Raw genomic sequence first — 21404 nt, 5'->3', positions numbered from 1 at the left:
ATAAAAAGGGTGTATCGTTTGTAACGTTGATTTTGGGGAAATCCATATTTTGAAACTGCACAATTACTAGATTATTGAATTTATCTCATACGATATCAAAAGTAAACTATATAATAATTTTGACGTGTAATATTTCCGATACTAATTATACTGAGCATGTATGCTTTAATAAAAAAATACCCCGTTCCTGAGCCCCAATTTCCTCGTCCGGATTTGACCGGTTGGTTCTTTATATAGACTGCCTGGGAAAGTTCAAGGTCGATAATTCGGAACTCTTGCTTGCGAAGGATATGAAAACACCAGAGATACCCGACTAAAATTACATTGCACCACTCAGTGGCAAGAGTTGTGCAATATCCCAGCGCAGGTATATATACCGCCGTTTTCATTTGCCGAGATATCCTTTCCCAACGTCTGGGTTGGACAGCACATCGAAGAGGGATCCCCTCTACATTTTTCACAAGAAACTTTTATTTTCACCCTTTTTTTTTAGTTCACCTGGTTGGTGTTGGTTAGTGTGAACACTCATAACCAAATTGTTCAAAGTCCGTTGTCCAATTAAGGTCACGAATTCGGTTGTGACTATTCCAGTGAACGGTTATAAAGTGACAAGTTCGTTGGGAAACGTGGAGGAAGTGTCAAACTTACCAAATCAAGGGAAGTTCTACCATATTATGTTCAATAACCCTCAAAGTAATTGTCATTATTTCAATACTGAGAGCGGTTGTAAGTTTGGGACTAACTGTAAGTTTTTTCACGTGACTATTCCCCCTCCTAATCCAGCAAATATAAATCAAAATGAAACAGTAAGAAGGAACGTCGACTCTCCACCACAGTCAACAACCTTTTGCTCCAATCGGACGACGGACCACAGCCATGAAGAAACAGTAAGAAGCACAGATCAGCTTGTTTCTCCAGCGTTGTTATTTACATCTTCAAGTCTCACAAGAACACACAAAGATGGCCCAGTGAAAAGCAAAGTTGTTAATCCTTCTCGTGCTTTAGAGTCAAACAGTCCAATTTCTTCAGGTGATGCTGAAGGAAATGGAAGTCAGAATGAAAGTGGAGCAAAGCCCTGCTTTCAGTTCAATAAATATGGACAATGTCGATTTGGTGCTAAATGCAGATTCAGTCATGGATATAATCTGAAAAGATCGGATCAAGATGGCGAGAAAAAAGGTACCAAACAGGTGAAGGAAACTTTGCCTGAATTAGCAGCAGAAACCACACCGCATGTGGACAGACCTAATGGATCAAAGCCAGAGAGGAAAACAAAGACCCCAGTGACATGCCGCTATTTCATCACTGGTCGATGTAGAAGTGGAGCAAAGTGTAGGTTCTATCATCCACATGGAAATGAAAAACTAGGTGGTACATCGGCTTACAAGACTACAGAGGACAATGAAATGTCACAGGAAAGTGGACACAAAATTTCTGAGGAGGTTGTATCAACATGTCCAAAAGATTCCAAAGTCCATGTTACACCCAGACCAGCATATATCCCTACAACAGTAAAAAGAGAAATCAAGCGTGACAAAGTTGGCATGGAAGTCATCAAAAAACTTCAAGCAACAGAAATCGAGCAGCTGAAGAAACGATTCCCAACAGATAAACTGACAACAATTAAAGAATCTGATAATGGGGACAACATTTACCGTCTTAGCTTCAAACCATCTGATCCAGACTGGGTAAGTATTGTACACATACACAAGACTCTTGATCACACTTAATTTCATTTGAACTCTGTGGCAAGAATACCATGTACATTGAATAAAAAAAAAATAAAGTATTCCTACCAGCAACTTGCACATCGTGTGGTACAAGCTTTAAGCATACTCCAAATAAATGAAAATGAGATATCTGACCAGTCCTATAAGTAATGAATAATGAGGAATGTTGGTAGGTTTTGAAGTGATTTGAAGCAATATTAAGTAAATATGTAAATTATTTTTCAGCCATTCGATGTCAATGTATACGACATTCAACTGAAATTTCCTCAAAATTACCCAATCAAGGTAAGTGAAGATAGACACTGAACAGTTTCTTCCCAATATAATAATTTTCTGTCAAAATTTAATGTTATAGTTAATAAATCAGTGAAGGATATTTGTAATTTAAAAGCAAAGTTGGTGTTTCATTTTTATTGAGTGATGTCTTTAAGAATATATACCTGTTAGAAGTAAGACAATTCCATGCATTCGATGGTTTTGATACTGTGATATGTAAGTAATGTTACTGTATGAATCTGATCTTCAGATGTTTAAGACAGAGTTACCAACTGACCAAGACCTTCCTGAAACTGTGAGAAGGTACGTATACACATGTCAAACTGTTGTGTCATTAAAATTGCTTTTTTAATATAATCCTGCAGGCAGAAGCAACTACTGTGAAAATCATTTATTACAAGTAGTATTACTACAAATGTTGTAATTGTAGTTTATAACTGAATTAACACTGAGGAACCAGTAATTTTTGTAAGATTTTTTCAGAACACATTTTCCAAAATGTTGATGAGGTCCACTACTAAGACATACAATGGATCCAACAGGAAATTTATGAATCCAAGACTCATATATCTTTAGTCACAAAAATCACTGATATTAAGTATATCATACATTGGAAAATATTGACAGGAGCTGTCCTAATTGTAGATGTTTTTTGAAAGAGTTACTCAGACGTTGGTTACAATGTTTACAGGTATGTGGAGGCTTCTATCTGTGAGTGGTTGGACCATAGAGAGACTGAATTGGAGACCAGAGGAGTTCTGGAGCTAACATTCCGTCCCTTCATTCACTGGCTGGACAAAGATTTAGAGGAGATTGTTACAGAAGGCCTCAGACAGGTAAATACATTCAATACTTTAGATATTGAATATAATAACTTTTCAAACACAAGCAAATTGTTCCTTAACTTGCTATGAATCTAAAATATGATTATGTATGCTATAATTTCCACAAAGTATAATATTGCATTTCAATTGCACTGTTTCTTTAAATTGTTGATTATATATCATTCCAGAGTTAGATTACGTGAAAAAATTTACATTATTATCAAAGCATAAGCAAAAGGAGTAATCATGCAAATTGTTTCCTGTGATGTAGATCAACACAAGATCAAATGAATGTATAAGATTATACTTATTTGTACTTTATACACAGCTTCAAAGAGAATTGATGGCAAAGGCAGCTGGCTTTGAGTTTATTCCTGCCAGCGTGCTGAGGGATCGCCTAAGGGAAAGGAACTCTGGAGGATCGCAAGAGGAAGAGACAACAGAAAGTGAGGAAGACAGTGACTCTGGGAAAGAGATGGAAAATGTTGTTGTTTATAGAAAGAAAGATGAGGAGGAAGTATACAAAGGTATGTTTCATGTACAGAGCAATTATTTTGGCATACATTATCAGGCTAAATTCAGCATAACATCAATGACAGGTAATTAAAGAGTTAACAACAAAACTGTTGAAGTTTTCGATGGTCTGATTTCCATTCACTGTTGCAGGATAAATATAATATATGGTCATTGTCTTAACATATTAGTTGCATTATGGCTCAAAGTGGCTTGCCAGAGACTTGCCACTTTTGTTGTTCTTCACCCTTGCCAAAGTACAGCTGATATTTTAAGGAACTGACAGTGTATTCTCCAATTATGTTTACATTTTTCATACTTGACTTTTATAAATAAGTCTGTGTCAATTTATATAATTCTGCATCATTAACTCGACATAGTTTGATAGTTACAAAAAAGGTTCTTATATCAACAATTTACTGTAAAATTAAGATAAAGTTTATAATTAAGATAATTTTTTGCAACGCATTCATTTTTCACAGGTCCAGAGGCATATAGTTCTGATGAGGATGAGGATGAAGACATGGACCTCGTAACAGGAAAGTTTGAGGAGGCCAACCTAAATGCTGAAAGGAAAGGAACAGAAATCAGACTTCGCAACCTTGTGATGAAAGAAACAGTCTCGACAATGACCTACACACAAATTAAGATCATTGTCCAGTGTTCCCGCTGTAAGAGCAACACTAACCTCTTGACCCCTGTTGGAAGGGTCAACTTGCTTCCATGCTTCAAGTGTCACTCCCAAATGCTGTTGACATTCAGACCAGCCATTATGCATCCCTACTCCTCAGTCATGGGCTATCTAGACCTTGAAGGATGTGTACCTTTTGATCTCCTCCTACAAGACTCTGCATACAAACTTGGTTGCATGAATTGTAACAAGGAGACTAAAGTTGATGTAAGTTCATCTAAAGAGATTTAAATTATTTTTTTATGAATGTTAACATTCACATTGGAATTAAGGTTGAATGTTATATTGTATGGTATTGGATGAAAGAGATGGATTAAGAGGAAGAAAAAGAATATAGCACACCAATTAAAGATCTTATTCAATAATTGTGAAAAGACAAAAATTAAAATCTATCGGGCACGGTTTATAAAATGGATATGTTTGTCCATACAGAGTTTGTATCCTGGTCAGCCAATGGACACATGGTGTAAGTCATGCCACCAGAAACTCCGGGTGGCAGCAGAAGATGCCAAGTTCACATTGCTGCTGCCTACTGGTGTGGAGACAGGTGGGTAGTAATGTTTTCTATCAAGTAATGATTAAAAGAGTATGGCAGATATTTTCACCAACACAAAGTACAAGTAAATGCATAAAAAAACTGGTATACAAGTATTTTAGTGTCTAGTGTTATGTCTCCTGATTTGGACATTACTGTATAAGTAATGTTTTTTTTTAATCAGTTTTTTTTTCTTAAAACCATTCCAGACACACAGATTTGTTATAGATGTATAGTACAGTGAAATTAGTTATTGACTTATGAATTTTTTCCCCAGAGAAAACAAAAGTTTATGAAGTTGATGTGAAGAAAGTGAAACGGATTGTCCAGGACCCCGTCATCAAGTTCGGCAATCCTCTTCCTGATAATGGCACCTGCAAGCACTACAAGAAGAGTTTCCGTTGGTTCAGGTATAAACAGATTAAATATGTAGATTATGTGATAGTTGTTCTCCTTACCTATTTGGGAGTCCCACAGCAAGGTGAAGTATTGCTGAAATCATTGTGTCTAATAGTGTTGCCACTGTATCCTTTCTTTGAAAACCATTTTTCTTAGAGCGTTCTAATAATTCAAAGTCTGTGATACATTGTGTATGGAAACTGTTTCACTTACTGTGTCTATAAAGATAGTGATTCCAGTTATTAAAATGATCTTCTTAAATTTTCTTTTTTGCAAAGTTGGCCTAATTTGCTGTTTTGGATTTGAGTTTATAGAGTTTATTCATTTATTCATTTGCCTCCAGACTCCCTATTGAAAGTTTTGTTTCATTCTCCCTACAGATTTCCCTGTTGTGGAAAATGTTATGCTTGTGACCTGTGTCATGAGGAGGGGGAGGATGGACATGAGATGTTGCTAGCCAATCGGATGATCTGTGGATTTTGTTGTCGGGAGCAGCCATTTGCTTTGGAGAAACCATGCATATCTTGTGGTCACTCTATGACAAAGACAACCACTTCTCACTGGGAGGGCGGAATGGGCTGTCGGGACAAGATCCGCATGAACAAGTGAGTTATCTATTAAATTCAATTTCATTTTATAACATTTTATTTGTCACATCAGACAAGGGGACTTATGGATCAGTTCAAGATTTGTTTGTGTGGGTGTTTTTTGGGAAACATCAGCCAACAAGTAAGGCTCGTGTAATATTCCAAAACAGGATATACATAATTCATTCTTTACATAAATACTGATGTTAAAAATCCTTGTAAAAACATATTGTTTCTGAGGTAGTGAAAGTTTAATAGTTAAGACTCCAAACTATCTCATGAATACCAAGATCATCATTAATATATATTATTGTGTTAACTTTTATCGTTTAAGAGCTTGTAAATTCTAATTCTAAAAGCCAAAGGATGATCACAGTGTTGCTTCGTTGAATAGTTTTGTAACATGTTCTATTAAAACTATTTCTTTTTCAGGAATGATTCACAGAAATATTCAAATATGAACAAAACTGTGTCAAGGAAGGCAACTGAGAAACGGCAACCAAATAAAAAGAAAAATGTCAAACTGAGGCATTCTTCTAAGTAGTTTACACAGCTGTACAAATGGACACAGCTATTTGACATCTGTATTAATCCACAGCTGTACAAATGGACAAGGCTATTTGACTTCTTTGTAGTCTACACAGCTGTACAAATGGACACAGCTATTTGACTTCTAAGAAGTCCATACAACTGTACAAATTGACAGCTATTTGTCATCTATTAATATTACAGAACATGAGTGGAATTGTACTTTGTTAATTATTTCTTCTCGTAAATTGTCAAAGTTTTGTTCTTGTTGTAAATTGTCAAAGATTTTGTTTTGAATGTACCCGGCACAATCCTGTATCTTTTGAGCTTTGTTAATACAGAGCAGGATATCCTGTTCAAGAGTTGTAGTAATAGAACTTAGGATCTTGTTTATCCAGGTTATTACAGCAAATTATTTTTGTTTTTAGTCTGTGTAAAATATGTAATTCTGTTTTTGAAGTTTAAAACAAAGTGCTATAATTTCTATATACTTTTAGATAAGTGCATAGATAGAGTTTAAACAGTATAGAAATATCCTATATCTATTTGACTCTTTGTCTGCATTGAATGTTTGCTGTGTTTCTGTGCCAGAAAGTCTTGCCATTTAAAGGAGAAATAAAGCTTGCACGGCAGTATGTCTGCTTTTGGCTAAAGGGATGTAAAGTTTTCTGTGGGAATGGGTTTCAGACTGTAAGTAAATTGATCAGAAGTAAACACCAACAAAACCTAATGCTGTTCTCTTTATTACTTGAAAGATTTTTCCCTTTTCCATTGTTTATGTTGTCAACTCATTTTGTTCATTCAAATGTTTTATTTCTGTATATGTATTATTTTAATGATGCTAAATCCTCGTGTGGCTTCATGGGGTACATGTGTACAGTCTCTGTGTGGCTTTGGGAGATTAACATCTGTAAATACCCTGACTCCGCCCCCTAAAACTATTATAGTGGGGGCCCTGAGTGGAGTTCCCAGGAACCAGAGATGTTGGTACCACATGTTATATACAGTATGGCTATCTGTTTGTGATGGTCAGTTTAACATTTGATGTACTTAAGTAATGGAAAAACATGTTGGAAATAATTTTATCGAAATTAAATAACTTTTAATCAATACTGAAAATGATTGAACATTATTATAGTAGCAGGAATTTATTTTATTTTTCGTTTGAAAACAAAACATAACTAGAATGGTATGTTTAGTACATGTATCTTTTGATTAGGATGGCATGAATTCTTTTAAATTTGACTCTTGATTTCAAAATGTAAATATATTTGCATATTTCTTTCTTATATATGCAAATTGCCATGTTTTGTAACCGTGTATGTTATGTTGATCAACTATTTTGACCCAATTTTATGTTTCGTTTTGAATAAAACGTTTTCAACCATAAAAGTGTGTTCTTTTTGAAATGTTTTATATAATAATTCTGTTTCATTGACCTCTTTTGGACTACCATGATTGACCTCTTTTGGACTACCATCATCAGATGAAGTACTGTGAAATCAACATTCCTGGGTCCATCTAAAACAATTCTTGATATTGTTACTTTAAGTACAGAAGGGATCATTGTCAATTGCTGAACCTGATATATGTAAAATCTAAAGATTACTGTTGTGTAGAACAATTTTTATTGATAGCAGGCTGTTTTTCGTTTTGTTACTTTTTAGACAAAAAATATGTTGTGTACTTTTAATGCAATGTGTTAAAACGTTATTTTGACATCGGTGTCAAGAAATTTACACTTATATTTTGTTTAATTTCCGAATTTTAGCATTTAATTTCATTTAGAATAATGGAATATGGATATTTAATCAGCTGTGATTCCAATGTCTACTCACTTCTGTAGTATCCAATAATCTTCAGTCTGGAATCCATAGGTATCTGGAAAATTAACTTGAAAGCAATGAAATAGCATAACAAATTATATGAGATGCTTTGTCATTGAATTAAATGAAAGTATGTTAGTGTGTTGTTGACAAATTGAACTTTCAAAACGAGCAAGTTTTCTGATTCCTAACTGTGCTACACCATTAATAGTTTTACGGGTCTGAGCATGAGTTGTGATTCCTGTTTGTGTTACACCATTAATAGTTTTACAGGTATGAGCATGAGTTGTGATTCCTGTTTGTGTTACACCATTAATAGTTTTACGGGTCTGAGCATGAGTTGTGATTCCTGTTTGTGTTACACCATTAATAGTTTTACGTTCTGAGCATGAGTTGTGATTCCTGTTTGTGTTGAGCCTGTTTGTGTTACCTGTTTGTGTTACACCATTAATAGTTTTACGGGTCTGAGCATGAGTTGTGATTCCTGTTTGTGTTACACCATTAATAGTTTTACGGGTCTGAGCATGAGTTGTTCCTGTTTGTGTTACACCATTAATAGTTTTACGCTGAGCATGAGTTGTGATTCCTGTTTGTGTTACACCATTAATAGTTTTACGTGTCTGAGCATGAGTTGTGATTCCTGTTTGTGTTACACCATTAATAGTTTTACGGGTCTGAGCATGAGTTGTGATTCCTGTTTGTGTTACACCATTAATAGTTTTATGGGTCTGAGCATGAGTTGTGATTCCTGTTTGTGCTACACCATTAATAGTTTTACGCATGGGTTCTGATTCCTGTTTGTGTTACACCATTAATAGTTTTACAGGTCTGAGCATGAGTTGTGATTCCTGTTTGTGTTACACCATTAATAGTTTTACGGGTCTGAGCATGAGTTGTGATTCCTGTTTGTGTTACACCATTAATAGTTTTACGGGTCTGAGCATGAGTTGTGATTCCTGTTTGTGTTACACCATTAATAGTTTTACGGGTCTGAGCATGAGTTGTGATTCCTGTTTGTGTTACACCATTAATAGTTTTACGGGTCTGAGCATGAGTTGTGATTCCTGTTTGTGTTACACCATTAATAGTTTTACGGGTCTGAGCATGAGTTGTGATTCCTGTTTGTGTTACACAATTAATTACACCATTAATAGTTTTACGTAGCATGAGTTGTGATTCCTGTTTGTGTTACACCATTAATAGTTTTACGGGTCTGAGCATGAGTTGTGATTCCTGTTTGTGTTACACCATTAATAGTTTTACGTGATTCCTGTTTGTGTTACACCATTAATAGTTTTACGGGTCTGAGCATGAGTTGTGATTCCTGTTTGTGTTACACCATTAATAGTTTTACGGGTCTGAGCATGATTCCTGTTGTGTTACACCATTAATAGTTTTATTCCTGTTTGTGTTACACCATTAATAGTTTTACGGGTCTGAGCATGAGTTGTGATTCCTGTTTGTGTTACACCATTAATAGTTTTACGGGTCTGAGCATGAGTTGTGATTCCTGTTTGTGTTACACCATTAATAGTTTTACAGCATGAGTTGTGATTCCTGTTTGTGTTACACCATTAAGTTTTACGGGTCTGATGCATGAGTTGTGATTCCTGTTTGTGTTACACCATTAATAGTCCTGTTTGTGTTACACCATTACTGAGCATGAGTTGTGATTCCTGTTTGTGTTACACCATTAATAGTTTTACGTCTGAGCATGAGTTGTGATTCCTGTTTGTGTTACACCATTAATAGTTTTACGGGTCTGAGCATGAGTTGTGATTCCTGTTTGTGTTACACCATTAATAGTTTTACGGGTCTGAGCATGAGTTGTGATTCCTGTTTGTGTTACACCATTAATAGTTTTATGGGTCTGAGCAAGGGTTCTGATTCCTGTTTGTGCTACACCATTAATAGTTTTACGGGTCTGAGCATGAGTTGTGATTCCTGTTTGTGTTACACCATTAATAGTTTTACGGGTCTGAGCATGAGTTGTGATTCCTGTTTGTGTTACACCATTAATAGTTTTACGGGTCTGAGCATGAGTTGTGATTCCTGTTTGTGTTACACCATTAATAGTTTTACGGGTTCATGAGTTGTGATTCTGTTTGTGTTACACCATTAATAGTTTTAGGGGTCTGAGCATGAGTTGTGATTCCTGTTTGTGTTACACCATTAATAGTTTTACGGGTCTGAGCATGAGTTGTGATTCCTGTTTGTGTTACACCATTAATAGTTTTACGGGTCTGAGCATGAGTTGTGATTCCTGTTTGTGTTACACCATTAATAGTTTTACGTCTGAGCATGAGTTGTGATTCCTGTTTGTGTTTCACCATTAATAGTTTTACGGGTTGTTTGTGTTACACCATTAATAGTTTTACATGAGTTGTGATTCCTGTTTGTGTTACACCATTAATAGTTTTACGGGTCTGAGCATGAGTTGTGATTCCTGTTTGTGTTACACCATTAATAGTTTTACGGGTCTGAGCATGAGTTGTGATTCCTGTTTGTGTTACACCATTAATAGTTTTATGTGTCTGAGCAAGGGTTCTGATTCCTGTTTGTGCTACACCATTAATAGTTTTACGGGTCTGAGCATGAGTTGTGATTCCTGTTTGTGCTACACCATTAATAGTTTTACGGGTCTGAGCATGAGTTGTGATTCCTGTTTGTGCTACACCATTAATAGTTTTACGGGTCTGAGCATGAGTTGTGATTCCTGTTTGTGTTACACCATTAATAGTTTTACGGGTCTGAGCATGAGTTGTGATTCCTGTTTGTGTTACACCATTAATAGTTTTACGGGTCTGAGCATGAGTTGTGATTCCTGTTTGTGTTACACCATTAATAGTTTTACTGGTCTGAGCATGAGTTGTGATTCCTGTTTGTGTTACACCATTACTAGTTTTATGGGTCTGAGCAAGAGTTCTAACTACACCATTAATAGTTTTATGGGTCTGAGCATGAGTTGTGATTCCTGTTTGTGTTACACCATTAATAGTTTTACGGGTCGGAGATAGTTTTACATCCATTCACTTTTTAATGTTTATGACACAAAGGAAGCGAAACAAAACTGGATTGAACATAGTCAACTGACGGTCACTTAATGATTTTGAAATGTTTCTACATGATAAAAAAAAATTATTATTCTGTATTCAGCATTTTATGTATAGGTATTTGTTTGAAGATTTCAACTTGCCAACTTCAAAATCAAAATAATCTTGGTGACGTTATTTCAATATAACTCGCTTCCTTCTACACGCACGTCTTACTCGTCTTTGCTTCCAGTTACTCTTTTTGATTAAAGTCGTTTGACCATTAAATGTGTCTGCCAATTTAAGCAAATTGAATATCTGCTTAGCGATTACTTTAGTGTTCCACTGACTAATTTCTATTACTTTAGTGTTCTACTGACTAATTTATATCACTTTTGTGTTCCACCGACAAACTTATATCACTTTAGTGTTCCACTGACTAATTTCTATAACTTTATTGTTCTACCGACTAACTTCTATCACTTTAGTATTCCACTGACTAATTTCAATCACTTTAGTGTTTTACTAACTAATTGCTATAACTTTAGTGTTCCACTGACTAACTTCTACCACTTTAGTGTTCCGCTGACTAATTTCTATCACTCTAGTATTCCACTGACTAACGTCTACCGCTTTAGTGTTCCACTGACTAACCTATATCACTTTAGTGTTCTACTGACTAATTTCTATCACTTTAGTGTTCCGCTGACTAATTTCTATCACTCTAGTATTCCACTGACTAACGTCTACCGCTTTAGTGTTCCACTGACTAACTTATATCACTTTAGTGTTCTACTGACTAATTTCTATCACTTTAGTGTTCCACAGACTAATTACTATAACTTCAGTTTTCATTGTCTAACTTCTATCACTTTAGTGTTCCACTGACTAATTTCTATCACTTTAGTGCTCCTCTGACTAATTTTTATCGCTTTAATGTTCCACTGACTAATTTCTATGACTTTCGTGTTCCACTGACTAATTTCTTTCCCTTTAGTGTTCCTCTGACTATTTTTTATCGCTTTAATGTTCCACTGACTAATTTCTATGACTTTAGTGTTTCACTGACTAACTTCTATCATTTTAGTGTTCCACTGACTAACTTCTATCACTTAGTGTTCCACTGACTAACTTCTATCACTTTAGTGTTCCACTGACTAACTTCTATCACTTTAGTGTTCCACTGACTAATTTCTATCACTTTAGTGTTCCGCTGACTGACTTCTATCACTTTAGTGTTCCACTGACTAACTTCTATCACTTTCGTGTTCCACTGACTAGCTTCTATCACTTTAGTGTTCCACTGACTAATTTCTATCTCTATAGTATTCCACTTACTAATTTATATCCTTAATTACATTCTGTAATAGAATCAGGGCTCAGATATCATTGAATTCTTGAATTTAGTTCTTTCTCACTTACTCTTAAAATAAAACAGAAATCGGAAACGTTGGTATGGAAAAAATATTGTAACAGGTCCATATGATATTATTTTGGTATTAGTAATGTTTGTAATAAATAATTTGGTCTGCATGAAGGCGGACGATGGACTGATACTACATAAACTCACCTGGACCTTCATGTCGGCTAGAAATATATTTTTATGCTTGTTTTCTTCATTTTCTTTCCATACATGGAGAATCTTGCAAGAGTTTCCACTTCATATGAGATTTATGAAACAAGACGAAGTGACATGAACAGGCGCAAGTTTCATAAATTTCTTAATTGAAATGGAAGCGAATGTAAGACTCAGTTAATTATATGTTATATCTTTTAGCTATGAGGATTTTAGTCGACTGACATTATGTCTAAAAGTCATTCAGCTTACACGTAACAATGAGACTGGTGTAACAAAATAAAATGCTGGCCTTATCAACAGATTGAGAATGCATGGTATTTTAATGGTGGAGTTTTCACGATGTACAATGGCGTGAGGAATCCAGTTGATCTGTTTCACTCTGTTGTACAATGTATTCGGGAGGAGGGAGACTCATTGTGTAATGTTGTGTATATAATGTTATATTCTGTTAATCATTCTGAGTGTATTACAAAGGATGTGAATCAAAAACAAAAACAAAAGAAAAAAAATGGAGTACAATGTGTATGGGATATAAGATTTTATCAGTATATCAACATCTACATACATATGTATCACTTCTAGCAATGGTCGGTGAAGTTTGTACTTGTAAACATGTATGGGAATATATTAGTTATTTGCAAATTCTGGTTGGGATCTGCTAGTTATTTTATGCACTTTCCCTTTGTTCATCCTTATCCTCAGCGAATATTGTTTTTTGTATGTAAAGTATACATCAGGTAGATATGGTATATGATTCTTCAAAGGCAGTATATGTATGTACCATTATGCCTGTCAATCCGACATTTGAGTGTTCTGACTTATTTGACATCTGAGTGTTCTGTTGTTCAGACTGTCTATTTTTGACATCTGAGTATTTGGATATCCTGGAGGTCTAATTTGACATCTGAGTGTTTGGATATCCTGGAGGTCTAATTTGACATCTGAGTATTTGGATATCCTGGAGGTCTAATTTGACATCTGAGTATTTGGATATCATGAAGGTCTTATTTGACATCTGAGTGTTTGGATATCCTGGAGGTCTAATTTGACATCTGAGTGTTTGGATATCCTGGAGGTCTAATTTGACATCTGAGTATTTGGATATCCTGGAGGTCTACTTTGACATCTGAGTATTTGGATATCCTGGAGGTCTAATTTGACATCTGAGTGTTTGGATATCCTGGAGGTCTAATTTGACATCTGAGTATTTGGATATCCTGGAGGTCTAATTTGACATCTGAGTGTTTGGATATCCTGGAGGTCTTATTTGACATCTGAGTATTTGGATATCCTGGAGGTCTAATTTGACATCTGAGTATTTGGATATCCTGGAGGTCTAATTTGACATCTGAGTATTTGGATATCCTGGAGGTCTAATTTGACATCTGAGTGTTTGGATATCCTGGAGGTCTAATTTGACATCTGAGTGTTTGGATATCCTGGAGGTCTAATTTGACATCTGAGTATTTGGATATCCTGGAGGTCTACTTTGACATCTGAGTATTTGGATATCCTGGAGGTCTAATTTGACATCTGAGTGTTTGGATATCCTGGAGGTCTAATTTGACATCTGAGTATTTGGATATCCTGGAGGTCTAATTTGACATCTGAGTATTTGGATATCCTGGAGGTCTAATTTGACATCTGAGTATTTGGATATCCTGGAGGTCTAATTTGACATCTAATTTGACATCTGAATTTGACATCTGTTTGGATATCCTGGAGGTCTAATTTGACATCTGAGTGTTTGGATATCCTGGACATCTGAGTGTTTGGATATCCTGGAGGTCTAATTCTGACATCTGAGTGTTTGGATTTGGATATCCTGGAGGTTTAATTTGACATTTGACATCTGAGTATTTGGATATCCTGGAGGTCTAATTTGACATCTGAGTGTTTGGATATCCTGGAGGTCTAATTTGACATCTGAGTGTTTGGATATCCTGGAGGTCTAATTTGACATCTGAGTATTTGGATATCATGAAGGTCTTATTTGACATCTGAGTGTTTGGATATCCTGGAGGTCTAATTTGACATCTGAGTGTTTGGATATCCTGGAGGTCTAATTTGACATCTGAGTGTTTGGATATCCTGGAGGTCTAATTTGACATCTGAGTATTTGGATATCCTGGAGGTCTAATTTGACATCTGAGTGTTTGGATATCCTGGAGGTCTAATTTGACATCTGAGTGTTTGGATATCCTGGAGGTCTAATTTGACATCTGAGTGTTTTCATTTTGTATGTTTGTTTTTTTTAATGTTTTTATTGTTACTGTTTACTTCTACAATCTATATTCATAAACTAAAATCAATTTGATGATAAATCAGAATATTTAGTGTAGTCACAGTAACCATGTTTAACCAAATGTAAGGGGACTTAACTCAAACAGGATAAAAAGAAGAGATATATTTCATTGGACAAAAAAGAAACATTTTCATATCATATGTTTGCAAGAAACACATTTTATACAGTACAGAAAAATGTAAGAAAGAGAATGGGGATATAAATGTATTTTCGTAATCACGCTTCAACATCAGTAGGGGTAGCTATATTTCTGAGATATACATTCGAGAATGTTATATATGGCACTACAGAATGGATAACATCAGGGAAAGCTTATTGTACTTGATATTTCAATAAATAAAAATAGATTGTCATTAGCAAGTAAAAATGGGCCAAATCAAGATTCTTCTATATTCTTTGAGAACTTTCTGTCAACCTTACAAGTTTTCAACAATAGTGCATTGATGATATCAGGTGACTGGAACACGTTACAGATAATGATATAAGGTGACTGGAACACGTTACAGATGATGATATAAGGTGACTGGAACACGTTACAGATGATGATATAAGGTGACTGGAACACGTTACAGATGATGATATAAGGTGACTGGAGCACGTTACAGAACAGAGAAATAAATACACGTTATATTCTTCACAACAAGAACCCAAAATCTCAACAAGTAATCAAAAATATAATTACTACATATGACCTTATAGACCCCTGGAGGTGTTTTACCCAAATTTAAGATACTTTACAAGAGGCAAAAAAACTTATTCGACAAACCAAGTTAGATTATTATTTTGGTTTCAGATGACATCTATTTAAAAACAAAAGATTAAAAAATCCAACCTGGTTACAGAACAGGCCACTCTTGTATAATATTAGATGTCGAGTTCAGTAAAGTAGAACGTGGTAGAGGATAATGGAAACATAATGCTTCTCTCTTAGAAGATTTAACTTCTGTACAACAAGTCAGGAACTGAATTGTAGAGACTGTAGATGAATATATTGTAAAAGGAAACAGAAATAACATACAAAATATTGTGGTGAGGGTAAATGATCAACTGTTAAAGGTTAAAATTCGTTCACTCTCAATTTCTTATTCTATCTCAAAAGCACACTTGAGAGAAAATTAGAGATAGAAATAGAAAAACTAGACAGATGAATCAGAGTCCTAGTGGAGGTTTATGGAGAGAATTCAATAACAAACAACTGGAACTGGAATCTATTAGGAAAAGTAAAGTGGAGGGTCTTATTTTACGGTCAAAAACAAACTGGTATAAAAAAAATAGGGACAATGCAACAAAGTATTTTTGTGATTTATAAAAGCGTCATTTTGTAAACAAAAGTATTACTGAATTAACAACAGATGCTGGGGGCTTATTGGATGACCAAGGGGAGATACTTGAAACAGTGACTTTTTTTTTTGAGAATCTTTATACATCGAAACAACATGATTTTACACAATTAGAAAATTCTATTTTTTTCAACATAATATTAAACTAAACAACAGTGATAAGAATAGTTGTGAAGGAGAACTAAAACTGTAAGAACTAGCAAAAGTATTGAAATGTATTGATAATAGGAAAAGTCCAGGGTCAGATGGTTTCAGTACAAAATTCTACAATTTTTTTAGAGGGACCGAGGAGTTTTCGTACGTAGATCATTTAATTATGCATAAAACACAGGTCAGTTGCCTGATTTTCAAAATCAAGGAATTATTTCTTGTATTCCATTTGAGGATAAGGACAAATGGCGACCAATTTCTTTATTAAATATAAACTTTAAGATTGCAACTGCAGCTATAGCCGATAGAATTAAAAATGTTCTCCGAAAACTTGTAAGTGAAACACAAACAGGTTTTATCAAAGGTAGGTTCATAGGGGACAAACCAGTCTTCTCTATGACTTAATGACATTATTAGAAGAAAAAAGTAAATCAAGACTCTTGTTTATTTTGGAATTTGAAAAAAAGCATTTGACTCAATTGAGTAGAGTTTTATTAATAAGGTTTTGAAATCTTTTAACTTTGGATAGTCTTTATGCGAATGGGTTAAAAAAACATATAGATTATAAAAAGCTGTATACTTAACAATGGTCACTTATCAGCTTTCTTTGACTTGGGTCCAGATTGTCGTCTAGCGACCCATTGTCACCAGATATGTTTTGTATTGGAGTTGAACTTCTATCCTGATCAATGAAATCCAATAATAATATGAAAAGTGTAGTTATAACAGAAAGCTGATTCCTTCTTGGTCAATATGCTGACGATGTATATCTTCTACTTGATGGCAATAGTCAATCTTTATACACTGCAGTTGAGTTATTGGAAGATTTTGCCAAAGTATTAGGACTTAAGATAAATTTACAAAAGTCTACTCTGTACTGGATAGGAAATAAAAAGCTTTCAACTGAAAGAATATGACCTGGCCCCACTTGTATAAAACATCTCAACTTGAGATTTCCTCAAGTCGAGATTTTCCTAAGCTGATATCTCCTCAAAAACGGCTTGTATAAAATTTTCTCAAGGAACAGGAGGAAGGCATCGGCTAGGATTTCCTGAAATTCCTTGCGGAATTTTCATACAAGATATTTTCAAGGAGATATTAGCTGAGGAAAATCTCGACTTTAGGAAATCTCAAGTTGAGATGTTTTATACAAGTGGGGCCTGATCTGAAGACTACCAGGCCAAATGCAAACTTAAAATTGCTGGGTATAATATTTTCATTCGATACAGAAAACATGGAACGGGGGGGGGGGGGGGGGGGGGGGGGTTTATTTGAAGAGATCGATTTATGTTGTACTTAACATGACCCATAATTTTTCTTTCATTAAAGACCTAAAAGTGAAATGGATCAGAATAATATTTGACGGTTCTAGGATATAGGATAACCTGTGAAACTGAACTTTTGTATGATCTTGATAGGAAAACACTAAAGGAAGTTGGGAAATATTTTTAAAAAATCCTTTCTAGAGAGAGAAAGCCAATGCCTTGTCAGAAATCCAATGCGAGTCTGATAATCTATCAGAATATGTATGTAAGAGTTTAGTCAATTTTGTGCCAGTGGAAAATACAAAGTTATGTAATTAGTGGAAAACACGAAGTAGTTTAGGTACAGTCGAGGATTCCGTTACCATGAATGAAAACCCTTCAGCGAGCCCCAATAAATCAAACGGAAGTAGGAATTATATGAAAGCGAGGCTAATTCTACTTTCAGATTTACTTATGTAATGCTACAAGGAAAGTTAAACCGGCAGAATCAGGTAAGATAAATATATAATTTTATTACAAACGGGAAATTAATTGAATAATAACCTTACTTTAACCGTCAAGTCCGTTCATGTAATAAACCAAACTTAAACAATTTACCCCGTCAGTCACCTATGCGGGCAAAACTGATGGTAACGACTGTTATCAGCTGATTGTTTAATGGTACATTGTATTTGTGCAAGAGGAACGGGTTTGCCTAACTGTAGCTTTCTCATTAGAAAATCATGTGTATCTACGTCTTCATGTAGATCAAAGCACGAATGTACTTATTCTGCTTTATACATAGTTAGCCGTGTTATACAATGTTTCACATTGGTTGGTCAAATATTCTTGAAAGGGCAGTAACTCTGTAGGCCATATGTTGTTGGACGTACTAAATATACTGCTTACTCAACATGTGTACACGTATCTTTAAGTACAGGCAGAAGACTTCTCATTTTAAAGGATGCTGAATTTACAAATGAGATTATTTTAAGACATTTTCTGCAATAGTGACAAGTCATAGTTCAGTAATAATGACTACCTGTTTACTTGTGAAACAAGCATTTACATGTTATTGTGCATAACAGTATCACAAAAGAAAAAGTTATCAGTATCACTAGCTGTTAAAAAAAGAAACTCATCAATAGTCAATATAATCTGAAAATAACTAATTTACTCTTTCAAAACACACTTAATTATATCCTAACTATTTTGTATTTTACAGATGTCAATAATCCTTTGAGAAGTATGGAAATCAAATCACTAAAGGTGTAACTGATGTTTGACAAATCAAAACTTACATATTTCTGACCAGTAGTTTTATTTGTTAGAATGAGTAGTACACAAGGAGCACGGGTACGGGCCCTGTATAAGGCTATTTTAAAGCTGCATCGTGGTTTACCTCTGAATTTCAAGGCCATTGGAGACCAATATGTGAAGGACGAATTTAAAAGACACAAAAACATCACCTCAGCAGAAGCAGAGGTGTTTATGGACGAGTGGACAGTAGGGGTTTCCTTTTTTACCTCGTTAAATCTTTTCACAGATTATTTAATGTAGTACAAAGATTTGTTTCTGTAAGGCTGTTTCTGTTGTACATAGTATGTTAGTACATACTAAGTATGTATTGTGTATCAAATCAGATTAATTCATCTTACAATATTGTTCTTGATTCTATTTATTAAAGAACAACTTTGTTAAAGTAAAACTTTCAGTTTCTAGTTAGAATTTTGGTGAAATATCTAATTTTTTTCATTTTTAAATAAAAGAAAAATCCAGTAATTATTACTTGTAGATTTAAATGTCTCTCTTTATTGCAGAAATATTATCTGATGATAGGAAAGCAACTGTCTCAGAGAAAACAGAAACAGACCATAGGAGTTAACATGTCTTCAGAACTTTTGGACTGCTTTAGTGATGAACAAATTGTGCAGCTGATGGAGTTAAAAACGGAGACTGTAAAACCTACACCGGAAGACAGCTAACCCATCTATATCTATACTCTGTTTTCAAAAGAGGTCCTCACATCATATTCTGGTTATCTAAGTTCTGCTTTTTCCAAATATAACTGGATGATAGTGATGAAAACTTACCTAATTATTATTTAAAGAAAAAAGGACAACATAACTTTGTCTGTTTTGTGATTTCTGTTGATTATAAATTTTATTAACAACAACATTGTGTTCATTAAGCTGTGAATAAAGTAATAAAACTTATCAATCCAATTTGATTTCATGCACAATACAATTATTGGTAATGACAGGAATACTACTGCCTGGTGACCTTACACCAGAATTCACGATGGGTTTCTGCCTAATACCTTGTGATGTTCCAACTTAATGCTGGTTACTTCCATAATTCCAATAACCTCTCAATGTAGTTATCATTGCTTTCAAACTCAAGTCCAAGGGCATTTAACTTGTTTCCCATCCTAATTCAAGTGACCTTTCACCTCAATCCTCTGAATTCCGACCATAGATTTGTTGGCCTCCCACTATTTTCCTCAGGAATTATCACCTTTATTCCAATGACCTGTTTTAATGCTAGTGAACTTCAATTGTATCCCTAATGAAATTCCACATCATTAAATACAAACTGTAATCTATCTTGGTCACTTAAATCACATTTATATCTTTCTCATCTCCAATCTTAAAAAAACTCTTGCATTTAATCCTTACATGGTTATCCTGATTATCTTCAACATAACTTTCCTTCTAAACCCTGGTTAACGTCTGAAATGGAACTGCCAATCTAAGCCCTGGTTAACGTCTGAAACGGGCCAATCTAAGCCCTGGTTAACGTCTGAAACGGAACTGCCAATCTAAGCCTGGTAAACATCTCTGACCAAATGTCTAATCTTAACCCTGGTAAACATCTCTGACCAAATGTCTAATCTTAACCCTGGTAAACATCTCTGACCAAATGTCCAATCTTTACCCTGGTAAACATCTCTCCCATAACCTCCCATCTTAACCATTGTTAACATCTCTCACAGAACCTCACATCTTATCCATGGTACACATCTCTAACAGAATCTCGCATCTTAACCCTGATTTTTATCTCTGAAAATGCTAATCTTCCTACCTCCAATCCTAGTCATGCTAACTTTCCTACCTCCATGCTTAATCATGCTAACCTTCCTTCATCCCACCTTAGTCATGCTAACCCTCCTACCTTCCACTCTAGTCATGCTAACCTTCCTACCTCAAAGATACTTATGTGAACCTTCCTACAGCATACCCTAGTCATGCTAACCTTCCTTCATCCCACTCTAGTAATGCCAACCTTCCTATCTCCAACCCACATCATGCTGTCATTTCCATCTCTCGTCCAACTCATGTTACCCTTCCTTCATTAAACCTAGCCATGCTAGCCTTCCTACCTCCCACCCTAGTCATGCTAACTTTCCTACCTCCCATCCTGATAATGCCAACCTTCCTACATTAAACCTAGTCATTCTAACCTACCTACCTCCAACTCTAGTCTTGCACCTTAACCCTGCTTATAATTTATCAGAGAATCTTGAATCTTAACCCTGGTAAACATCTCTCCCACAACCTCCCATCTTAACCCTTAATATCTTTCACAAAACCTCCTATCTTAACCTTGCTAAACATTTCTTGCAGAATCTGCCATCTTAACCCTTGTTGACATCTCTCACAGGACCTCTCATCTTAACCATGGTACACATCTCTAACAGAATCTGCATCTTAACCCTGATTATCATCCCTGAAAAAGCTAACCTTCCTGACACCAACCCTAGTCATGCTAACCCTCCTACCTCCCACTCTGGTCATGCTACCCTTCCTACCTCCCACCCTAGTCATGCTATCCTTCCTACACCC

The 21404-nt window shown here is 35.2% G+C and overlaps 2 protein-coding genes and 1 pseudogene across 2 annotated transcripts; all 3 read left to right on the top strand.

The window, feature by feature from the left end:
* The first annotated feature begins 303 nt into the window (after positions 1 to 303).
* LOC132555651 (uncharacterized) lies at positions 304 to 6423 on the top strand. The gene is made up of 10 exons (XM_060220003.1): positions 304 to 1688; positions 1956 to 2015; positions 2257 to 2309; positions 2698 to 2842; positions 3159 to 3357; positions 3826 to 4241; positions 4467 to 4581; positions 4847 to 4979; positions 5349 to 5573; positions 5988 to 6423. Exons 1-10 carry the CDS (start codon positions 675 to 677, stop codon positions 6097 to 6099), a joined length of 2472 nt encoding a protein of 823 aa, XP_060075986.1. The 5' UTR covers positions 304 to 674; the 3' UTR covers positions 6100 to 6423.
* Positions 6424 to 6434: 11 nt separating this feature from the next.
* On the top strand, positions 6435 to 13798 carry LOC132555620 (uncharacterized; annotated as a pseudogene).
* A 4239-nt stretch (positions 13799 to 18037) lies between these two features.
* Positions 18038 to 19775, top strand: LOC132555644 (succinate dehydrogenase assembly factor 3, mitochondrial-like). Its single transcript, XM_060219995.1, has 3 exons — positions 18038 to 18071; positions 18785 to 19065; positions 19380 to 19775. The coding sequence occupies exons 2-3, from the start codon at positions 18892 to 18894 to the stop codon at positions 19542 to 19544; spliced, it is 339 nt and encodes a 112-aa protein (XP_060075978.1). The 5' UTR covers positions 18038 to 18071; positions 18785 to 18891; the 3' UTR covers positions 19545 to 19775.
* The last annotated feature ends 1629 nt before the right edge of the window (positions 19776 to 21404 follow it).

This window comes from Ylistrum balloti, unplaced genomic scaffold, assembly GCF_031769215.1.
Source record: "Ylistrum balloti isolate Yb309-2 unplaced genomic scaffold, AGI_CSIRO_Ybal_v1 Utg370508, whole genome shotgun sequence".
In the NCBI taxonomy this organism is placed as follows: domain Eukaryota; kingdom Metazoa; phylum Mollusca; class Bivalvia; order Pectinida; family Pectinidae; genus Ylistrum; species Ylistrum balloti.
The sequence above is the reverse complement of the archived record's forward strand: the minus strand, read 5'-3'. Positions and strand labels throughout refer to the sequence as shown.

Excerpts from the sequence above, each read along its gene's own strand:
- LOC132555644 (XM_060219995.1), top strand. The coding sequence starts at position 18,892 with ATGAGTAGTACACAAGGAGCACGGGTACGGGCCCTGTATAAGGCTATT. Across the intron at positions 19,066-19,379 it reads TGTTTATGGACGAGTGGACA|AAATATTATCTGATGATAGG; the intron begins GTAGGGGTTTCC and ends TCTTTATTGCAG.
- LOC132555651 (XM_060220003.1), top strand. The coding sequence starts at position 675 with ATGTTCAATAACCCTCAAAGTAATTGTCATTATTTCAATACTGAGAGC. Across the intron at positions 2,310-2,697 it reads CTTCCTGAAACTGTGAGAAG|GTATGTGGAGGCTTCTATCT; the intron begins GTACGTATACAC and ends CAATGTTTACAG. Across the intron at positions 2,843-3,158 it reads TTACAGAAGGCCTCAGACAG|CTTCAAAGAGAATTGATGGC; the intron begins GTAAATACATTC and ends CTTTATACACAG.